The sequence below is a fragment of the Phaenicophaeus curvirostris genome, chromosome 1, assembly GCF_032191515.1.
Source record: "Phaenicophaeus curvirostris isolate KB17595 chromosome 1, BPBGC_Pcur_1.0, whole genome shotgun sequence".
NCBI classification, from domain to species: Eukaryota; Metazoa; Chordata; class Aves; order Cuculiformes; family Cuculidae; genus Phaenicophaeus; species Phaenicophaeus curvirostris.
In genome coordinates, this window is record NC_091392.1 from 203,946,093 (window position 1) to 203,970,101 (window position 24,009).

General features: G+C 37.8%; 1 protein-coding gene across 2 annotated transcripts in view; it reads left to right on the plus strand.

Moving 5' to 3' along the window:
• The window catches only part of CWF19L2 (CWF19 like cell cycle control factor 2), a 72,567-nt gene that overhangs the window by 39,333 nt on the left and 9,225 nt on the right, over positions 1-24,009 (plus strand). For both annotated transcript variants that reach the window (XM_069883487.1, XM_069883488.1), the window contains exons 10-12: positions 6,462-6,587; positions 7,826-7,963; positions 23,277-23,489. In XM_069883487.1, the coding sequence (XP_069739588.1) occupies positions 6,462-6,587; positions 7,826-7,963; positions 23,277-23,489 (477 nt within the window). The remainder of the gene's footprint in view (positions 1-6,461; positions 6,588-7,825; positions 7,964-23,276; positions 23,490-24,009) is intronic.

The window sequence follows — 24,009 nt, forward strand, 5'->3', positions numbered from 1 at the left end:
AGGTTTTTTGTTGTTGTGGTTTGTCTTTTTTTTTTTTTTTTTAGTCTCATGTTTTATACATAAACTTAGCATTACCTGCTGCAGCTACTCTTCTGTAGGCTGGTTCATGTCTTTGTTACAGCCTGCATTAGGTTTTATAATGTGCAAAGTCCCAATTATGGCAGACCAAATTTTTTGATCTTGTAAAACCTTTTTTAATCCCATTTCTGTATTAGCTTTTAATCCCTTTTGAAGTTTTAATAGTGATGCTTATTACTGTGTTTACTGAATCTGTCTTGAAATACTGAATTTTTAACCAAGGTTTAAGTTTGCTCTTGCTTCCCTTCCCCATGCTGCTATTTCCCTTAATCTTATTTTTTTCCACTATAAGACATCCAAATCCAACACACAAGTTTTATACTGTCAGTGTTACAGATCTGTGACTGTTTTAGTTTCACTCTGCTGTGAGGTTCAAGCCTTGGTCTTGGCATGGAGAATGAGCTACCTGCTGGTTTTACAGGCATTACCTTGAAGTTTACAGTTCCATTATTCACACCAAATGGCAGACCCTGAAGAGTAGCTGAGGTGCTTTGAAACGTGTTACACGGATTCTCCAGGTGATGACTACGCTGAACTCCGTACTGATGAGATGTACTCTTAGAAGTAGCCCACACTTCAGGAGGTGGACTGCTCCTTCTAAGTGGAATTGACTCATACTTCCAATAACTGTAGTGATCGTGTGTAAAGGCAGCCTGAAAACTGAGCAAAAGGCCAACTGAAATAAGAGAGGAAAGAGTAATTGAAGAGAACAGGAGGTAGTGGATGGGAGAAATAGCTTTCTGCAGCATGCTGACAGGTGCTAGATGTCTTCCAGACACTTATTATGTAAGGACAGACTTTTCCAATAGAGGAATAAGGTGCTTGCATTGGCTGTGGACTGTAAGAGAAAGGAAACTGGCTGTATGCATAGTCCACCATCAAATTTGTTCATAGTTTGGTTGTAGAGGTTGGTTCCTTGCTGAAGACTGTGGCTGAACTGTGTTATTCCTTCATTACACTGTTCTTGTACTGCTTTAGTGTAGCTCTTGGTAAACATTTGCACACAGCTCTCAATTCACACTGCCTGCAGCTTTTTGTTTGCTCAGTAATTAAAAAAAAATAAAAAATGTTTGTTTTCCCTAGCTGACATTGCTCCCTATCCCACACTATACTGACAGTTAAAATATATTTTTTTCTCTTTAGCTATTAACGTTGAAAACCAGTCACATTTGAGTAGTTCCATCTCAAATGCTTGGCTTGTTTCCTCCCTTTGTTCTGCTACTCCAGTATCTGGTCCTCAAATTAAGCTGTGCACCTGCGGCACTGCTTTTCCATTTCCTCCTGATGGATTATGGAACAGATCTGGGGAGTTCGAAAGTCTTTTTTTTTTTAGGACTGCATTTTATTTATTTATGTATTTAATTTAAAGTATTTATCTTTTGAAACCAGACTTGTGTGCTTTGCTTTGTTCAGTTAGGTGTTAATCCCTGTAGAGCGATTTGTACATTTGGTGAGAACAACTGTGTTCTTTGCATATTTAATTGACCTGAAGTAAAAATTCATACTTCTTAATTGCTGTCAACAAACAATTCCCCTCTCATTCTATAAATACACTCTATCTTTGTTAATTTCAGACTGTAAATTATGTTGCTTATGAGGATCCTTCTATCCCCAATGTAAGAAGGATATGGAACTGTTGGAATGGTTACAGAGGAGGACCACAAAGATGATCAGAGGGCTGGAGCACCTCTGTGATGAGGACAGGCTGAGAGAGTTGGGGTTGCTCAGCCTGGAGAAGAGAAGGCTCCAGGGACGCCTTAGAGCAGCCTTCCAGTACCTGAAGGGGGCTACAAGAAAGCTGGAGAGGGACTTTTGACAAGGGCATGGAGTGACAGGATGAGGGGGAATGACTTTAAATTGGAAGGGGAAAGATTTAGATTGGACATTAGGAAGAAATTCTTCATGATGAGGGTGGTGAGGCACTGGCATAGGTTGCCCAGGGAAGCTGTGGCTTCCCCATCCCTGGAAGTGTTCAAGGCCAGGCTGGATGGGGCCTTGAGCAGCCTGGTCTGGTGGGACGTGTCCCTCCAGCAGAGGGCTAAAACTGGATGATCTTTAAGGTCCCTTCCAACCCAAACCGTTCTACGATTCTACTTAGCAGTCATCATAAAATTCAGGGATAGTGACTGAGCTTCTCCAGTTTCAACATGAACGTTAAAGAATGAGTATAGTGTTAAAGGTACTTGAATATATACTTTACTAATCTATATTGTACTTATATAAATAGTGGTAATATTTATTGGATTATAATTATTAATAAAAAATATATTACTGTCACCAAGATTTCTGTTTATAGTATAGCTTCCTGTGTTAAATAATATTATTTACTGAGTCATTAATTCAGAAACTTGGGAAGTTTAAGGTAAGCTATGTAATGCCATTCCAGTGCATGAAAAAATAATACATTCTTCAGCTATTAAAAGCAACTTAAAGCAGAAGAAAGAAGTCAGGCTTAAGTGAATCTCTACATAAAGCTCAAGAAGATAATGATTGCCTCCTTATGAAAGACAGTAGCAGATCCTGAGAGTATTTGTAAAGGTTTCTTGGTTGATTTCACAGTTTGTAAATAGAAAAGTAAGGATTTAAACCCTTCTTGTGCTATGCTGGATGGCAAATAGGTGTTACTGTATACCATGTCACATAGTCAAAGGAAGTCTACAAATGCATAAGGAAAATATCAACAGATAAAATGAATATTAAATACACTCCTTCTGTAAGATTGGTATCCACACTCCTTTAAATCCTTTGGAGAGTCTTAATACCTTTACCCTCAAAAGGTTGTTTCGCAGAATGCTGCTTTTTTTCAAGTGTAGAGGAATCCTGTACTTTATTACTTGTATGAGTTTATTCATTACAAGTGTTAGATGCATCACCCCATAATTCCCACAAATTCAGCCTTTGGCACATCTTAAAGATTGCTACCCACTGTTATTTTTGTACTGAGACGTATTTAAATGCTATAGCGCATGCTGAAGGATGTGTACATTATGTTTCGGGATTCTTTTGGGGACCTCTAGTTAAAACCATGTCTTCAAGGCAACTTGCTTGAAAATTCCTTTTACTTGATATTTCAGTTTAAAGATGAATGAGTCCAGAGGAGGCCATAAAGAAGATCAGAAGACTGGAGTGCCACCCGTACGAGGACAGGCTGAGAGAGTTGGGCTGCTTAGTCTAGACAGTGACTCTTTATCAGGAAGTGCAGTGACAGGACAAGAGGGCTTTAAGCTCAAAGAGGGGACATTTGGATGAGATAATAGGAAGAAATTTTTTACTCTGAGGGTGGTGAGGCACTGGAACAGTTTGCCCAGAGAAGCTGTGGATGTCCTGTCCCTGGAAGTTTTCAAGGCTGGGCTGGACAGGTCTTTGAGCAACCGGATTTAGTGGAAAGTGTCCCTGCCCATGGCAGCGGGGATGGGAGTAGAGGATCTTTAAGGTCCTTTCCAATCCAAGCCATGCTATGATTCCTTAAAGTTTATTCCATTTATAAAGAGAAAAAAAAAGGCTGTTGAATAGGAAAAATCTTATATTTAGAACGAAAATAATTTATTATTCAAATGCCATCTTCTAGTACTGATAGAACCATTTGATCATCCTTTTTTTTTACTTTCAGAAAGCTTTCTGCTTCTGATGTGTTCAGAAATAGCTTTAATATTTATTGTTAGTAAGATCCTCCTCAAAAATGATGTTTGCATTGCCTTTTAATGTCAATACAATTACCTTTCTATATTTGTGCTGTATTTTTCACTCAGTTCTATTTACACAGGGTTTTGACTTCTGAAAGATGTCTTTACCTCTAATAACATCTTTACTCTTCTGAAAAAGCGTGCCTGGCCTCTTTGATCCATTGGTTTCATCTTGGTTCATAGTATGCTTAAACTTTTGAGTCCTTAACATAACTTCACATTATTCTTCATGTTGTCTGTAATTATTTCATCCTTTTATCTGCTCCTTTTGAAGACCCCTTCTTTTTTTGTACTTTGTCTTCTAAAGCCAAATATTGCTATAATTTTTTTGTATTTTCTTTTTTTCTGGAGTACTAAACCGAAATATGTTATGATCTGTCTCATATGCCTTTTGTCTGGACTCTTTGAAATTAGGAGAAGAAACTCCTACGACCCACAAAACCCTGCCAGCTGTAGGGTTCTGGCTCAAAGAACTCAGTATGTATTATATTTAAATGTTTGTCCTCTGCATCATTTCACATGGTGTAAATGAGAGCCTGCTAATATTTCTCATTAGAACTTACTACTGCTTTACTGTCTTCCTCTCTAGTTTCATTGAACAGATCTATGGTTCTTTGTAGTTTCCTAGCTCTTCTTGGTTTCGTTTTACTTTCTCATCAATCAGCACCCCAAGGCCTTCAGTGTCTACAGACTTTTCAGACTTTATTGGGGTTTCTGGGACAAGCTTTCATTAAGCATGGATGGCAGATGTAAAGCAGACATCAGTTTGGTGGAAAATAGCTTCAAATTGAGATTAATAAGGTTGTTTATAAGATTTGACAAAGGCTGTCCTAATATCGCCAGTTTTAGTGATGTCCCTATTATTTGCTCTAATTTAATCAACTAACTTAACTAAACATCTTTGCAGTGTCATCAAGAAGCTCTCAAGTGTTTTGAAATTTTTTTGGTTTAGTTCTTAATCTTTTCAGAAAATTAAATACTTACTTTTTCTGGTGAAAAATTTTTCCCTCTTCTTTTTAATTTTTTGTGTGCGTGTATATATGTTTATTTAAATCTGAGAACGCCCCTGTGAAGTGGAAATGCACTGTTGTCCCTGTTTTGGAGGGAGCTGAGCTGATCTTGGTAGGGCATCCATCATCTGAATGTCTGTCAGATGAAAAAGCTGTAGCTTCAATTCCAAATTGGTGGGAGCAGGTGAAGACTGAGGGCTGGGTGCATAAAGGGAGTGATATGGAACAGCACTTAGCACTCCCATCGTTTACTTGGAGCTGGCAACAATTGCATAAGCTGCAACTGCAAGTACCTAGAAATGAAGTTTGCAGTAGCTGAGATGTGATGAAGTATTTGAGCACTCAGTTGGGAAAGGGCTGTATTTATTCTGTTCCCTTGTACTTTTTCTGAAGGACTGGAATCCATGGGAGTGCCTTCTTCACTGAGCTATACAGTGATGTTTCATTTTCAGACATGCTGATAAATTCTCTCTGGCTTGTGAGTCCTTCATGACTATTCCTCAGTCTTGCTGTACAGGTATTCTGGTCTTCCTCTGCTCTGCTTTATGGGTAGAGGAATTAGAATCATAGAATCGTTTGGGTTGGAAGGGACCTTAAAGATAGTTCCAAGCCCCCTGCCATGGGCAGGGACACCTCCCAGTAGATCAGGCTGCCCAAGGCCCCATCCAACCTGGCTTTGAACACCTCTAGGGATGAGATGCCCACATCTTCTCTGGGCAACCTATTCCAGTGCCTCACCATCCTCATTGTGAAGAAATTCTTCCTTACATCTAATCTAAATCTTCCCCTCTCCAGTTTATATCCATTGCCTCTAGTCCTATGACTACAAGCCTTTGTGAATAGTCCCACCCCAGCTTTCTTGTAGCCCCACTCAAGTACTGGCAGGTTGCTATAAGTTCTTCCTGGAGCCTTCTCTTCTCCGGTCTGAACAACCACGATTCTCTCAGCCTGTCCTTGTATGGGAGGTGCTCCAGCCCTCTGATCATCTTTGTAGCCCTCCTCAGGACTCGTTCCATCAGTTCCATATTCTTCTTTCGTTGGGGATTCCAGAACTGGACACAGTACTCCAGGTTGGGTCTCCTGAGAGTGGAGTAGAGGAGGGGAATGACCTCACTTGAATCCTAGACTCAGGATTAAGACATTATGATGAAAGTGATCTATACTGGTGGTAGATGCAGTGTAGGAAAGAAAAGTCTGATCTGGTGGAATGTGTTGAAAAGCAATGGCTTATATTTTGGCTAGGTTGTTTCCTTTAGAAACCCCCCATACACACAATCAACAAAAAGCCCAGAAGCATTAGCGTGCTGTAGCTCTTCAGATGGTTTTTAGGAATACACGTTTATAAAGGTGGTGGTGTATATTAATTCAGTGTTACCTATTTAAGTCGTTGGAAGCATTGTATTTCTTCTGGGGATAAGGCTTTATGAGAAAGAACAAGAATACAAACTTCATTCTTTTTGGAAAGGATTTGTTAAATTTTCACTTAACTCAATGATATGTTTTTAATATTCTGTGCTTTTTGAATGTGGAAAATAATACCTTGTGTAAGGTAATACGTAATGAATGCTCAAAAAAAAAAATCTATTATTTAACCTTTAAGACTTAAACCATTTATTTAGTGCGGATTGGGTGTTTCTTTTGGTTTTGTCTGTATCACTTGTTTTAAAATGTGTATTAAAACTTGACACAGGCTTCAAGCCATCAAGAAGATGAACAAGTGGTCCTTGTCAGAACAGATCAAAGTGGAAGGTCATGGCCTGTGACCGCATCAGCTGAACCACAGGAACCGAAAGGAGGACGGAGAAAGCGACAGATGGTAAGTTTTAAAAGTGTGGGAATTAAAGTGTAAATCCAAAATGATTTTGTGTTTTTTCTTTTATGATGTCATAATTAACGAGTGTCTTATCAGAATGTCAATAGGTAGTTAAAAAGTTCCTTTCAGAAAATGATTGTCATTAAGTGTTAGAGTACATTTTTGTTAAGCATATATTAAGTTTATTTTCAGACTGTTTTTCCCTAGGGATCATCTTCGGGCTTATTTAAATGCACATTCAAGGAAAAGTTAGTTTTTCAAATTATTACAGTCCCTTAGTCAAGTAGTTTGTATTACATGAAGTTATGTAAATAATGAAGCTTATTTTCCAAAGTAGGAAAGATTTTACTGAGATACTCAGGTCTTGGGGGCTAATTTTCCTTTTCTTGTGATAAAAAATGCTGCTACTACTGCTAATAAAAATTATTACCTAATCTTTGTAACAAAAAGTGCTTTGGGGAACAATGTGAAACTTGGAGGCTGCAACAGTGTTTTATTCTTAGGATATTTGCTTGCAACAGTAAATAAACTAATATTTCAATCTGGGGATAAGAGGGGATGACACCACCTCATATTTCCGGTGAGTGTGTTCTTGATTAGTAGGACAGCTCAGTTTGTAACCCTTCCGTGGAGCACTGAAAGGCACAGGGGGTTGAGGAATTGGTTGTCATCTTCCTATTGCTTCCATTTTAGAAAATGCCATCTCTACTTCATGTTAATGACCGTTCTGTGTGCTCCTTCAAAATTTAGTTTAGTCTTGCCCTAAAGGACAAATTCTGTTCTCTTGTGCAGTCTGTCTAAGATAGCAACTTTTTCCAGCAGATGTACTGTATCTATACAAGTTTTATTTATTGTCTGTGGTTGCTGTGTTTCAGTACTGGCTGTGACTTAGCAATTCAAAAGCTTCTGTAAGTAATGAAGATTACTTTTTGGAATTATTGTGAACTGATTAACTGTTTCAGTTAATTAGTGTACATCTTTTCTGAGTGGTAATGTAGCTTAAGGGTACAAAGGATATAGTGGTTGTGGGAAGAGGCTATATTTTTATTTAGACCTAGCGATGCAATTGAATAAAGGGGAAGATGTTTTCCTTAAGTCAAATGAAGCAGCAGGGCCAATTGTTTACGATGCACTTAGCTTGATTCATGACTCTTTAAACTTGTCAAAATTATTAGAATCAGAGTTTTATAGCTGATCTTTCTCACTTGGTTAATATTTATTTTCAATGTATTTCTTGCCAGGTCCCTACTCATGTAGACAAAGAAAGAGTAAGGTATTTTCAGGATGATGATAGTATGAACCTGGAGGATTTGGTCAGAAATGAGAAGATGAGAACAGCAGAGGATCAAAACTCATTGTTCATGCGTATGGCATCAAAGGTAAGGTCTTATATGCGTGACTTTTTAATCTAGCATCTTATTATTAGAAATATTAGGGAGGACATGAGGCCTCAGTGCTCCAAGTATGTTGCTTTTGGTTGAGAATTCTGTAATAATCAAGTCTATTGTAAGATGATCCTGGTAAATGTTCTCAAAGTGATGGAAACCTGCATGCTTGCAGGAAATGTGGTGCATTCAGTTCCTTCACAGAGGTGATTGTGCTGTTCCTCCGAGTGTTTAATTTAACCCTTTTGAGATGAACACTTATAGAGCATGTTGTGTATTAATAGGTTACTTATGCCCAACAAAGCAGAGATTAATTAGCATTAAGTAGCATTTTCTTAGTGTTTAGAATGTGTTTTCCATCTAGAAATTACAAGAAGCAATGAGATTTGAAGCAAACTACCTGAAATTCTGTCAGGATGTTCTGGATAATGAGGTGTTGTAATCCATGCTCACAGACCACACAGATTTATAGATTATTACAGACAAAATCCGTTTTTCCATTTATCTAGAAGGCAGACAGGGAGGGTAGGTTTTGGTTGTTTCCTTTTTCTTTTTAAAGTTCTCCTACTTCGGGTGATACTTGAAAGAACTGGAAAAGCCATGATAGCACCCAGTAGAGAATATTTAACCTGGTGCTATAAACCGTTTGGCAGAAAGCTCTTCTGGGAAGGTATTATCAGAACTTTAGAAAGTACTGTGGTTTACTTATCTTCTCATTCAGTTGTTTCTGGTAGTTCTCATTCTTTCCCACTGGCATACTCAAAAAGTTATGCCCTTGGGGTCCAGTATTTGATTTTCTTCATTACCTTCCCTTCCAAAAAAAAACCCCTAATACATAAAACATTGCTTCAAAACCTTTGTAACAGTGCAAACTGTTAACTAGAATTAGCTAGCATATCTGTCATGCAATTACAAATAAATTAAAATTGTAAGGATACAATAAAACTTTGTACTGTCTGCATCGTATGATAATAAGCATAACAAAGAGAAATAGTTTCCATTTCCTCAAGGACCTTATTAAACATTTATTGTCCTGTCTCCAGTAAGTATTTGATTTGGAAGAGATAATTTTTGTGAAGGATGGAGGCTGGGGGTGTGTTTATGAATGTCTGTGTGAAAACTTAAGTGGAATAGAATTTTGAAAAAATCTTTTAACTCAAATCTAGGCATTGAAGGTGAGTTTTTAAACTAATATTAACACATCTTTCTGAAATTTTTATCAATGTGCTCAATTTGTCCTGTGTTTAGTCCAATGTTTTCATGTGCATGCTTCCACAGAACAGTTTAGGGGATTGCTTTTTGTGCTCCGATTCTTTTCAGAAATATGAAAATAAAACCAGGCTAATTTGACCTTCCTGATTTTGGTAGTAGAAAATGTTTGCAGTGCCCCTATGAAGACATAGTGGAAAGTGCTCTCAAAAAGAGAGATTTTTCTTTGCTTGGATATTTCCAAACTCAAATGAATCATTCAGAGGTTTATAAGAAACGTGCATTTATACAGCAGTGCCCCTGAAATTCCTAAACTTTGAGAGAGGTATTGTTTGTGTATATATATATTGTTTTATATGTATTGTATATGCATATATTGTGTATATATATTGTTGGTGTTCATATATTAATTGATTCCAAGTTTCTTCATTTCAAACTGGAAGTAACGTTTGATTTCTAGAGCATTTTTCAGTTGTCCTTGGTTTAGTTTTTGTATTTTGGGTATTATACTAAGTAATTAGTGATGCAAAGACTAGCGAATTTGAAGAGAGATCAAAGGTTTGTATATTATTTAATGTCTCAAGACTTATGGAAAGGTCTGATAATTTTTCTCCAAAGTACTTTTTCTGGTTTTTTTTCTATTCAATTTTGAAATGCTGTGAGTTTTCCAAGTTTTTGATGACTGAGACGCTTAGTGAAAAGAGCAACTGTATGGGAGATTCACTCAGCCCAGTATTCTATGTCCAACAGTGATGGCTAGGGAGGAAGAGTATAAGAACAGGTCACATTTCTAATGTGGCCTTTATGGCCTTGGGCAATTTGGAAGATTTATGATGCCTCCTTACCTGGTATTTCTCTCTGCTTTTGATTTATAGTTATGTTAATGGGGGATTGAACTGAATATTTCCCGTTACTTCCTTTCTGTGGCTCAGGTGGGTAAGGTGCTTAGAGATATGATATAGTTGTGGACAGGTATAGTTGGACTTGATCTCAAAGGTCTTTTCCAACCAAATGACTCTATGATTTTATGACTTATCTCCCATTCCATCATCTGTTCCTATTGCTAAAAGATATGAGCTGTAATTATTGAATTTGAAGAAAATAGAAACCCAAATCTTGTATGCATAACATTTGTGGTTAGTGGTGTTGTGCCTGCAGCCAGTTTCTCAAAGATTTTAGTTAGTTGCATAGTAAGGATTTCTGGGACAATGTGATCCCTTTAGGAATAATGCAGAAATGGCCTGTCTCAGTATGTAGCTGTTTTAAAAATAAAGACTTGCTACAAATGAGGGTGAACTTTGGCTACTGAACTGCTGCACCCATATAGTAGAGGCAATGCAATATAGTGTTTAACTTTTATAAAGAGGTAATTATGAAGGAATGTGGAGTCTATTTAGTGGGAGTTTAAAATGAGCATGGAAAATGAAAATGCTTGCAGATTATGTGAGAGTCTCTAGTACTCGGTGCTAATTCCACATGAATGCCACGATAAAAATACTCTTAGGGAATGAACACACTCCCAGAATGGGATGAAACCTTCTCTAATTGTTTTTATTTAAAAAGAAATCCAAGGGTGAGTGAACAGAAGAATAAAGAGCTTCTGGAGGTTTAAAGAAAAATCAAATTCGGAGCCATATCATTATTTAAAAAGTACTTGTCATATTCAAGTAAGGAGAATGGAAAAGAGCTTGAGCCTAGCAGGCTTAGAAGAAAGCTTTGATAAGAAAGATTGAAAAATTATCTTGAGGGAATTACTTTTAAGTAAGTTTGCTAAAAGCATAAGCCTAAGAGTTAAACTCATTGGAAGCAAGAGCCCTGCAGAAATGTGGTGTTGAAAAAAACTGAACAAGGGGTAATTAGAGCATTTAGGAAAGATAAGGGCATGCCAGGAGGACTAATGAACTATTTGCATTAATATCCTTTAGATACGAGGTCAGAGCGATTCTTTTCATAAGCCATTATTTACAGGGAATAAAAGCAAAACTCTCAAGATAAGTGTCTCTAAAATGTCTTTTAGCTCAAGTTTATAGAAATCTGTTAATTTAAAAAGAAACTTGAATTTGAGATTAATAATAACAAATGGCTGAGACCAAATGGTCCTCACTTAAGCGGTCTGAAAGTCAAGTGTGTCATGATCAACTGTGAACTGCTGAATGTAATCTTTATTCATCCTGAGGAACAGAAGATGGCAAGTATAATGGCAAGCTTTAAAAAGAAAACTGAGGGCAGAAGTACATGGTTATGTTTTATCACAAAAGGAGGTTACCAGTGGATTGGTTGGGAGTCTCTTCTGTTCCACACATACACACATCATCTGGAGAAAGGGATGCATTCCCTTTTCAGGGAGGTTGTGGATGCCCTCGCTCTGGAAGTGTTCAAGGCCAAGTTGCATGGGGCCTTGAGCAGCCTGGTCTGTGGGAGGTGTCCCTGCCCATGGCAGCAGGGGTGGAACTGGATGATCTTTAAGGTCCGTTCCAATCCAAACCATTCTATAATTCTGTAATCCCTGTTCACAAAGGCTTGTAGCGATAGGACAAGGGGCAGTGGGTATAAACTGGAGAAGGGCAGATTTAGAGTAGACATTAGGAGGAACTTCTTTACCATAAGAGTGGTGAGGCACTGGCACAGGTTGCCCAGGGAAGTTGTGGATGTCCCATCCCTGGAGGTGTTCAAGGCCAGGTTGGATGGACCTTGGGCAGCCTGACCTAGTGGGAGGTGTCCCTGCCCATGGCAGGGAGGTCGGAACTAGATGATCATTAAGGTCCACTCCAATCCAAACGATTCTATGATTCTATGATCCTGTGACCTGACAATTTGTTTTTGTTACATAATTGTTCCTGACTGTCAAAACCAGAGGTCACTGTAATTGTAAATTCTAGAATTTCTAACATTGCAGAACTTGTATCTGAGCTGTTTTTAAAGATTCACTTTACAGAGTTGCTGGAGAGACATACGTGTTTTAGTGGAGTGAGTCATCGATCCTGTTTTGAATGCTGTCTGACAGACATTATGAGTGTAAAAGGAATTAATGTGTCTAGCTCAGACACAGGAGATTAAACTATAGACATCTTAAATGAGGAGAAAGAGATCCCACCATAGGTATTGAGGCAGTAAATGCAGATGAAAGTCAGGGTTGATGATGGTAATTGTGAAGCTGAGTGAACTGCGGGTATACCACAACAGGCAGTTACTGCTTGATTTGAGAGTGGCTGTGAATTTGCAGACAGCGTCTAAGTGCTGGTGGGGTTGTGAAAAAAGGGAATTTAGGACCAATTTAAAACATATAAGGCTATTGTAGTGCACCCGTAGCTTGAATGCTACCCACACTCATAAAGCTATACCCTTCAGATGTACGGAACGCTGGCCATTTGAAGAAAACCTGAGTAAGTCAAAATTTCTTTGGGGGGGCATTTGGCAGACTAGAACACACAATTAGCATTAAAGTCAAATAGAAAACAACTGGTTTTGTTTCTCATACATGAAGTGGTTACAGAGCAGAGTGTAACAAGAAGGGGATTTTTGGTTGGTTGTTTTTCAGGGGAGAAGGAAATTCTGGAACTTGCGCTGTAGAGCATGAGATGCTGTGGAGGCCCTTATTGTGAGTGGGAGGACAAAGGATACAGAGCCTTTGTGAAGTGCGGTTTCATTGGTAAATATTAAATAGGGACATCTAGGTAGGATTTTGGCCTAGGATTTCCACAGTGAAATGCTGAGAGCTGCAGGTGTGTAGCAGAAGTGTCAGTTCTACAGGCCTTGTTTAAGCTTTTCCCTGTACATTTTAGCTGTAGATTGATTTTGCAACATAAAACAGTTGCACTGGTTTAGAACAAGTAGGTGTGCTTACCATGTTTCATTCTAAAGGTTTCTTCATTTTTTGTTTTGGTTTTGTTGTGTTTAGAGATTATAATTATTTTAAATAACTTTACAAGAATGTGTTGTGTTTCCTGGCTTATGCAACTGCTTTATTTTGGTTTAGGAAGGCTATGAAGTTCCTACTGGCTTGGATAAGCTTGAAGTCAAACGATATGTACTAAGTTTCTTTTTTATTTTACTAGGCAGGGATGCACTACATCACATTATTTTGTTAGAACAAGCTTCCTGAATGAACACCTAGCTCTGGACTAATCTTTTAAGAGTAAGCCATACTATTTATTTATTAGCTAAGAGTGCTGAAGTATGTGCTCAAAGTAGATGTTTTTTGTCAATTACTATTCAGGATGAAGTTGTTCTATTTTGACTGTACAAGGAGTTTATTACAGTAGATTTTTAGTTGTCAATATTTCAATTCATGGTACCAAAATCCTCCAGTCCCATGCAGTGTCACATTTAGGTTTTGAAGGTATTTTTGTTTAACTCTTGTGAAAAGAAGCAATTGTAGATGCAGTTATTCTTCTCTGTTAAAATCTGAAATACTTTTGGAGGTTGTAGCGAGGTGTATGCTGGTCTCTTTTCTCAATTGACAGGTATTAGGATGAGAGGAAACAGCCTCAAGTTCCACCAGGAGAGGTTCAGGTTAGATATCAAGAAACCGTTCACTGAAAGGGTTCTTGGGCACTGGAAGAAGCTGCCCAGGGAAGTGGTTGAGTCACCATTCCTGGAGGTATTTAAAAGACGAGTGGATAAGGTGCTCAGGGATATGATTTAGTAGTAGGGACAGGTATGGTTGAACTCAATGATCTCAAAGGTCTTTTCCAACCAAACAATTCTGTGATTCTGTGATACTGTGTCTGTAGATTGCATTCTTGTTCACAGCTTTACAAGATTCGTATTAGCCCTAGATTGCTGGCAGCAGTCTGAAAAATTTGGGTATGACCACAGATATTTTAGATGGTTTCATTATATACTTTATAAACCTATTCCATAAAGATTGTTATGATTTGGGGGTTCAGCAAGACAATCTTAAAAACACCTTGCTGAATCTGCTTCAGAGCGATGCAAGATTTTTGATATCCAGCAGGAAGTCTATCAACAAAACCTCCTTTGTCAGTTTTAGTTTTTTAACATAGTACATGGATTAGACACATATGAATTACTTTCTCTTTATGCCTTCCTTAGAGAAGTGGAAAAAAGTATCCACAAAAATGAATCTATTATCTTTCAGAAGAGCAGTGGAAGGAAACTGCTGCAAGCTTGTAAATGATATCCTAGCTAGGATGGGAGAAGGAAGATCCTAACCATTAAATTCTGTTGAATAGTTTCATTCATTTTATCAGTCTCAACTGCTTTTATTGAATGATTGTCGTGATTTCTTAGGTGTGGCTACTGGGACAGAAGAAGTTATCCACTGCAGACAAAGCAATTCCTTTTGAAGAATGACAGATAGGCATTTTTAACCAGAAGCCTTCCTTTAAGGATTTCTGATGCGCAATTTCTCATTGCAATGTTGGTTTTACTTCCATAAGTTGCAATGTCAAACCTGATGCCAACGTAATTTGGTAAGTTGGCAAATGAAGGTCTGTGTAAAATTGTTATGCTTGGCTCCCACTCGGATTCACAAACCACTGTTGTGTCAAGCCATACTTGTCCTTGCAAGTCTCTCTTCCACCTGTATAGTTTTGTTTTCTGAAGAGCTCCACCAAATCAGGTGGAGGCAACATGCTATCTCCTTGATATTTGTTTGCCTGTTGAGCCTATATTTTAAATCTGGATGAAAAGCAAATTCCGAATGATTGTTCTCCTCTTGCCCATTCCTCTTTCATTAATCATGGTTCTAATACAACCCTGTTGTATTTGAGGCTCGTATCTCCTATTACTTTTTGGCTGAGGCCATCAGTTATCTCAAAAAGTTTGAAATACGGCTTCTCCTACAGCCATCCCATGCGTGGTATTACGTCAAACTTATCAACATCATGAAAAAGCCCCAGATCTATTACGTTAAAGTGATGAAAAAGCTTCTTTGAAACAAATATTAAAAATTCAACAGTAAACATTTTTATGTATGGAAAAGAGCAGGCCTTAAAGTCCTATTTTTCATAGTTCACTGTTATGTCTAAATAAACTCCAACCTCTTTGAATTTACCGTATTTCTGCTTTTTACTTTCTTAAGCTTGGAAAGCAGATTGAGATCTCACTGCTGTGACTATAGGATACAAAAACATCAACAAAATATTTGAAAATTGAGATTTTTTTTTTTACCTGCCAGTTTTAGAGAAAAAAATACATATGAAGTCTTAGGTTTTCACTACTAATAGCTTAAAGTAACCGGTTTGTAGTTCCTTCTGTCCTTCACTGTTGTGAGTAGTTTGATTCTTCCAAATTAATGCTGTTAAAATTGATGAAATTCTTTCATTTGTGCCAGTAGATGTTCTTGGCTGTATAGAGATGGATTTCCAGAACATTACCTCAATAGAACTTGTTTTCTATTTGTACACAGAAATTCTACTAAGTTGGTTTTTTTAATTTATTTTTTTATTACATTTTGCTAAAAGAATGTGAGAAGGATTAATTAATGCTGTTCATCACACCATTTAAATTGGGGCCATAAACTCATTTTATTTAAAAATCTCTGCAGCAATCCATAACGTGAATTGAAGCAGTGAAAAATACAGCACTGTGTTAGTAATGCCAACCTTCATTTATGGATTTAGTAAAGAGATATGCTGGTATTACAGGTTTGCAGAAAGGGAATGCATGTACTGCCTTTCCTTGGCTCTTAGGTCTGTAAAATGGAGAATTGCTTTCAGCCTTATCATTTTTACTGGCTGTGCAAACCTGCCTGTTGTACATCGTTGCATTTCCATCACCATAAACCAAAATAAGTCTAGAAACATTTTAAAAGCTGAAATGACAGAAGCAGAATGCTGCCGCTGCTATCATGTTATTAACCCTTTTCCTCTCTTTCTTAATCTGGTAAAAACATTCTGGCACATTGTTTAATAGATAAGATAAAACGCTAACAAAGCTCTGGTGTGCTGTTTTTTATGTTTACTTAAGGATCTGTGCATGTGCTGTAAAAAAATTAATATGAAAACCCAAGGGAAAATAAACTCAAATACCTTGTTTTGCCTTACACTGCCTTTCAATTCAATGCACTAAACCATTTTCAGTGTATGTTGTGTAGGCACAAAGCTAAAGCTGTTCCTGGACATGGAAACAAATCAACAGCTGTGACAGCTGGATTAGGAAAGAAGACCTGGGGAGACCTTATCACTGTTTACAACTCCCTGAAAGGAGGTTGGTCTCTTCTCCCAAGTGACAGGTGATAGGATGAGAGGGAACGGTCTCAAATTGTACCTGGAGAGGTTCAGATTAGACGCTAGGAAAAATTTCTTCACCAAGAGGGTTCTCGGGCACTGGCAGAGGCTGCCCAGGCCACCAGGGAGGTGGTTGAGTCCCCATCCCTGGAGGTAATTAAATCATGGATAGATGAGATGCTCGGGAGTATCATTTAGTAGTGGACAGATATGTTGGATTCAATGATCTCAAAGGTCTTTTCCAAACAAACAATTCTATAATTCTGTGACATGAGGACTTGTACAGGACTGTCTTATCTAGGTATTTAATTATGGCCAGGGGTAACTGTAAAATAAATTCCTAATGACACTTTCAACGGCAGAGTTCTGTCGCTGAAGATCTTTTGTTTGGCTTACATTTCGTTTCATTAACTTGCGTATAAAGTTTAATCTGTCCTATTAATTAATTATAGCAAAATCTACAGTTTTTATTTCAGAGCAAAAAGGACTGTGGTCCCAAACCAGTGAGCGCTGCTCTGCTGCTTGCCTGTTGCTTGACTTCTGCTGCTCAAAGTAATCCTTAACTACCTTGCTCATCAACATGATTCATAATATTTTCCTGTTGGTGCTGCAGGGCTTAAAAACACTCTGTGTGTTGATATGTTAAATTCTTTGATACTATGTGTTTAAAATATTATTTGCTTTGCTGGGATGATAGGTTTGGGAAATGCTTATATGCTGAATTATATGTTGAATTAAACCTATAAATTCAGCTGTCTGTGGTTATAGAGAGATCAGAATCGTAATAAAACTAACATGGTAAAATTCTGCCTTGATCCTGACTGTGCAAATGCTGTTTGAGATCAGAAAGAGCATTTTCTGAGGTGATTTTGTTGTAAAAAATAAGATGTTGAATAAATTTAAATGTGATGAGATGTATTCATATGTCAGTCAGGTTAATATTCTAAAATAATGGTTTATTCTTCTTTATTGCAGCTTCCCAAAATATATTGTGAGTACAGCATTCCACAAATATTAACTCTGTCATTTAAAGTTGAAGACGTCAGTGTTGCCATGACAATTTAAACCCAAACTGATATGTTTTATACAATATATAGCCTTTTTTTTCACAGATTTTCCAAGCAGATGCACTTTTATTAGCTTATATGGAAGTAACTCTAACTGTGATTGCGTTAGTGAGAGAACAGGATAAGCACAAGTTCAATGGCTGAATACAAAATAGAATGAAAAAATAAGCAGAAAAGTATGCGTACAAAAAAGCTGAAAATAACCCACACTAGAAAGGTGCTGATCTGTTTTGTTACTGTGCTAATTGCGTTTAATGGAATTTCCTGTTTCATCCCCAAATTTCAAAGGAAATTTGAAGAAGGGAAAAAGTGTACTTGGTGTGTCACATAGGAAAAATCCCTGGTGATTAGGAGTTCTGTCTCGTGAGGTTTCCTTTGAGTATCACAATGATATTAAATTGTTTAGTAGGACTTTCTTTCAAAGTGTGCACCCCAAGAGCAAGTTGTAGCAGCAGAGGGCGAGACAGGCAATACAACATGCATCTCACTTCAGATGGAGGGTGTAGGCAGCCAGCAGCATCTAAGACTCCAGAGGTTTTACTGCAGCAATAAGAAAAACAGGATCAGTTTAAAATTAAGCTGTGAGATACAGTTCCATCAATCTGAATGCTTGACAGAAAAATGAGGCTGCCCTGGAGTGTACCTGACGTGGATCTACAAGGGTTACTTTAAGAGGTAGCCGCTTCCCAAGGTGCCTTGACTTCAGTAATGTGAAAAATGAAAAATGACATAAGTTATTTTATGAAAAGAATGTTATAGAATGAAATTATTCATCTAATATATTCATATTATTCATGCTAATTATGTTAAGGATTTCATCAGCAAATACAACACTGTAATTTTTCCCTCCTCTCAAATCATTCTCATTAATGCCTATTTACCCTGAACTCTTTCTGAATTTCTGTCCTGAATGGTTAATGATCTCTCTCCTTGGTTTGGGTTTTGACCACATTTGCACACATCAGATCTGTCTAAATGAGAGCCCTAAGGATGGTTTTTGTCTGCTCTTGAAGGATGCCTTCCTTGACTGCTGTTTAAATGTTTGTGTTATGAGCTTTTCTTGGCCAGGACAAGCAAAACGGTGCTGCTGTCCCTGATGGTTAAACCAAAACTGCATCCTGGATGTGGAAAATGGGTCTCTTATCAGATGGATGGTAGAAATTCCACATTTGTACAATTACACTGCGAGGTGTAGGAGGCTGTCATTCTGCCTGAGGTCTTGAAGCCACATGTATACTCTCTAGTTAGCTGGTGCTTGCCAAAAGAGAAGGGAAAGTTGGAAGGTAGAGAAGAACGAAGGAAGAATATGGTAGATGAGCCCAGAACAAAAAAGAGCAATGGGAAAAAGAAGACAAGGGAATGTGAGGATTATCTGTTTTATGAGAAAATCCATTTAGCTTAGTTCTTGGGTTTTACCAGTGTCTAATAAAGGAGAGTGTTGTCTTTCACCAGTGTGTAGCCCTGAAGAGGGCTAGAAGAAAGCTGGGGAGGGACTTTAGACAAGGGCATGGAGTGATAGGATGAGGAGGAATGGCTTTAAATTGGAAGGGGGAAGATTTAAATTAGGCATTAGGAAGAAATTCTTCATGATGTGGGTTGTGAGGCACTGTCTCAGGTTGCCCAGGGAAGTTGTGGCTGCCCCATCCCTGGAGGTGTTCAAGGCCAGATTGGATGGGGCCTTGGGCAACCTGGTCCAGTGGGAGGTGTCCCTGCCCACAGCAGGGGGGTTGGAACTGGATGATCTTTAAGGTCCTTTCCAACCCAAACCATTCTATGGTTCTGTGATTCTAGTCTAACTTAGAGAATGCCTTGACTTCCACATTTATCAGATGTGGTGCTTCAGCTGATGCAGAACAGCAGCTTTCCAGTGAATCTAACACATCAATATAGTTCTTTCTTTGGATTTGTCCTAGCTCCATGTTTTGTGTGGAAAAGAATATATGTGAGAGAAATCAGGTTTTAAATTATTACTTGCTTGCCTTCTGGCATTTTGGAGAACACACTCTGCTTGTTCTTTCACTTCCCTTTGAACTTATTTGGAGAGATTTTGTTATAGCCAAATAATGCATTTGGCAGAGCACACTGGGCACCTCGTTGAAAAATAAGAGTATAAATTTTTGAAAGAAAATTCCTATTTTCTTCCTGAATACCTTTTCAAAAAGGCCACTATTTGGAGTAGCAGTTGAAGAGTACTCACTAGTCTGCCATGGTAGTAGCTACATTTTATTTTATTTCAGTTCTGACACATTGATGTTTGGCATGTGGAGGATTCAAGGAATAATCTTATTTAAGGAATTATGCCCTTAAAGAAATATGCATGGCTTTTGGCTTTTTTTTTATTGCTGCTGGCAAGGAAATGTTTTAGTGGTGCTCATTGCTGCAGTACTAAGATTGCAAACTAAATGTATTTAGTGGTTTTTTTTGTTTGTTATTAAGGCAGAAAACATTGCTGAATGGATTTTCCCACTGAAGTTCATATCTCATTTTAGTAGGAATGTACAGTTCTTCTTGGATGATATTTTTGCCTGCTTTAAGATTTCTGTACTTCCTGAGCTGCTTTGAAGTACATTGGAAGGACTGTGGTAATAGGGGAGTTGCACAAAATTCTTACTCCTTTTGTGACTTTTGTTTTTAGAGGTAAAAATACATCCTGTTTTAACACTGTTTTCAAGCCATCTAAAGGATGTGATAAAACATGGCAAGAAATTAAGATTAAGGGATAGGGTAACTGTAACTTGATCTTTGTCTCAGAACCGCAGTATAATGGCACTGTGCATTGATGTGCTAGACCTACAACTTGAATAAAGGTCTTGTAAACATCTCCTTAAAAGTGTGAAAATGAAATAAAAAATAACCCCTCATTTTTCCACATTATCGTTGTCTCCTTTTCTTCAGTAAGGGAAGGGAATGGCGCTTGAAGAGCATCCACGTGGACATGAGTTATTGATGACTAGGCTATTTTTTTCAGGACACAAACAGGTTGAAATTTTTAACATAACTTTTTTTCTTAGACCCTGCTTATCTCAAGTATTTATTTGATGTCTTTGAAGCTGGGATGTTGGTTTAATGAAGCTGGGTTGCTGGTTTCTTCAACTGCGTTGCGTTCCTTATTATCTTCTGGGTTTTGTTAGTATTGTAATAGGGTCTCTAATTTTGTTGCTGGTAGAGGCTTAGTGATAGAGCTAATCTCAACCTGATGTATGAATACTCTTGCTCTAAATAGCCCTTTACTATGACTTCTCTCCCCTAAATGTGGTGTTGCTACCTACCTTTTGTGTTCCTTTACTTCTCCAAGGTATCTTATATTTATTTTATTTCCTTCCCCAATGTACCTCACCTAATTCTGTTAACCAATGTATATTATATCTCAAAGCAAAAGTGCAGTGTTGTCTGGCTCCCATGGCTTATAGCTGTATGAAGAACTCTTGTATACATAGAATCATAGAATTGTAGAATAGTTAGGTTTGGAAGGGACCTTAAAGATGCTGTGCTGTACGTATTGCTTGTTGGTGTTTCTTCTACTGAAGCTCCAGTTTTACCTTCCGTTATGACAGAAGAACAGAGACTTGATTTTTGACACCCAAACCACTAAATATTTTTTTATACAGTGCAGGAATCTCCTGTATATTTGAAAAGATTACTGCATTGTAGTAAACCAGAATAAGAACAGAGATGAACTATTGAACTGTTGATTTTAGTCTGCAGCGACTTCCAGTAGGAAATGCACATAAGCAGTTAAATGTATTATAGCTAAATAAAGTAATATAAAGGAGGCTGCTCCTGCATGATTTTGTAATGAGTACTGAGCATATATAAAACAAATTATTGGTCTGTGTTAGAGAATTGCAGTGTTCAGGAAAGGCAAGTGCTATCTTCTGTGGGTTTCTTTGTGGGGGTAAGTTACTTATCTACATTACAAAATGAAGTTTTAATTTCTTTTCATATCAGATTATCTGTACAAACTACACCTAGGATATTTGAAAGATTTTCTTTTATTTGGAGACTGTTTCAATTGTGACAGTAAGCCTTCAAAATGCCTTCAACAAACATCAGTCCTTTGCAAGGGCTACCAGAGTCAGTATTCTAAAACGTATTAGGACTTGTTGTGAAGACACTTCAACCATTTATTTAGCAGTTCTTGGGGCAAAACTACTCCTACATAAATAGGCCAACTACTGAAACTATTCAAGGTAAAATTGCGGTCAAGTATAGCATAAAGGTATTGCAGCACTGGGATTTCACTTAAAGAGAAAAACAGGAAAAAAATTCTTTGACTGCTTTTTATATTTGCTTTAGATAGACGTTTTGAATGTTTAGGGTATTAATGGCACATCATTTTAAAGTCGTGTGGAACAGCCAGAGTAGAAAATGGAGAAAAACTTTTGTAAGTCCTTTAGGAAGTTAATCTTTACAAAGATTATTTGCTAAGCCTTGATTTAGGCAAGATGTCATGGAATTTGTTTGTCATCAAAATAAAGAAAAAGATTGTTAAGGCCTGATTGCTGAAAGTGGAGACCTTATCACTGTCTACAACTACCTGGAAGGGCGTTGTAGCTAGGTGGATGTTGGTCTCTTCTCCCAGTGACCGGCGATAGGATGAGAGGAAATGGCCTCAAGTTGCACCAGGGGAGGTTCAGAGTAGACATCAGACAAATTTCTTCATGGAAAGGTTTATCAGGCACTGGCAGAGGCTGCCCAGGGAGTTGGTGAGTCACCATCCCTGGAGATATTTAAAAGACAGGTAGGTGAGGTGCTTGGGGATATAATTTAGTAGTGGACAGGTACAGTTGGGCTTGATGATCTCAAAGGTCTTTTCCAACCTAGTGATTCTATGATACTAATATGTGTGTGTATATATATGTAAAGTATCCTGTGAGTTATGGACCTTAGTGAAATCAACTGTGATTTGACCCCATGCTTTTCTTGCTTTCTTTCCATTTGTTGTCTCTTGCTGCTTTTGTCGTAAGCCCATCTTCATACCATGTCCTCTGTCACCTTGCATCACCTTCAGTTCCTCTAGTTCCTGTCTACAGACTTCATCTCTTCCAAATGTCATCTATGCAAAATGCATCCATTTGGTGTGGGTTTCCACTATTAAGATCCTGGAAGTTATCACTGACTCTCAAGCATGTCATCATAAAAAGTACAATGTTTTCAGAATTTCCTTTTAAATGTGGCATGTTTAACTAAAATGTAGCAATTAATGAGCAAACAAAAACCTGTGGATCACTCAGCCTTGTTTCTGGAAATGTGCTAGTTGTGTTCATTATCTGTATCTAGCAGCAGGTGCACTCAAGAAAAACTAAGTATCAAAGACAAAGACTGTTTTCTTCACAGAATGGCTTAGTACTTTTCGCTTGGTAGGAATTAACTGCTGGCATGTTTTCACAGGAGAGGAATGAGGTGCAGAGTCACGGTCTGGTTGTTTCACAAGAGGAGATTTAATGGATAGTGATAGTTGTAATACAAGAGGAGGAGGAGGAAGGGGAAGACTGAAATAACATATGATAATATATGATTTAAAAAATTGTGTTTCTATTTAAAGCTGAAGATATGTCAGGATAATGTTGAAATACCTAAAGCTTAACTTGAGAGGGAATATAGTAATATACTCTTCTCTCTGCTCTGTGTTTTAATACCTATGCTGTCCAAGATTGTATATTGCTGCTTGCAGGAGATGTACCTGATGATTGCAAGTGCTGCAGATGTGATATGGAAGGAAGCAGTGCTACTGCTTACCTATTCTATTCTTTTCTCAATAAAGGATACTATAATACAAAGAGCTAAGTATTTTTTCTTGCTTATTTACATATGCAATTTTTCTACGTATCTTTTCAGCTCATGGAAAAAACTGACAGGGAGTACTACACTCTGGATGACATGTTTGTTTCCAAAGCAGCCAAAAGAGCGCGCAGTGGGGAAGAGGAGGAAATACAAAGAAGGAAAGCAATACGTGAGCACCAGCAGCTTGCTGCACGCATGGAAAAGTGCCCATACTGCTTTGATAGCAGTGAACTTTCGAAACATCTAATTATTGCAATTGGCACAAAGGTAGGAAAATAGCAATTTAACACAAATATAAAAAAATATAAAAGAAATAAGGGAAGGCACTGTTAATGTTAGAGCGCCTAAGATTAAGAAAAGCATTGCTGCTATGAAATTATTTATTATTCTGCATCTTGTTTTCCTTGCCCTTCCAACTCATTTCACAAATTCTTCAAGGGCAAAGGAGAAAAAGGTATAAATCCGTCACGAATTATGAAGCTAATGTTTGATATCAGAACTTCAGATTTGTGGAGGATGGGAACAATAATGAAAGATCTGAGTGCAGAGGTAGACGGCAGGTGAATTTGTGGAAGACTAAAACACTGCAATGGAGGAAATTATATCTCAAGGATATCAAAGAAAATTAAGAGGAAAATTCAGTTTTATGCCTAAAATCCTTTGGAGTAGGCAGAGGTTTGGTATGGGGAGCCTTCTTGTTTCTGTTAATACTTTTAAGAGTTGCGTGAATATTTGGATTTATAACCTAGAAAATACTTCAGCTTAGGCCTTTTGTCATTCTTTCTCT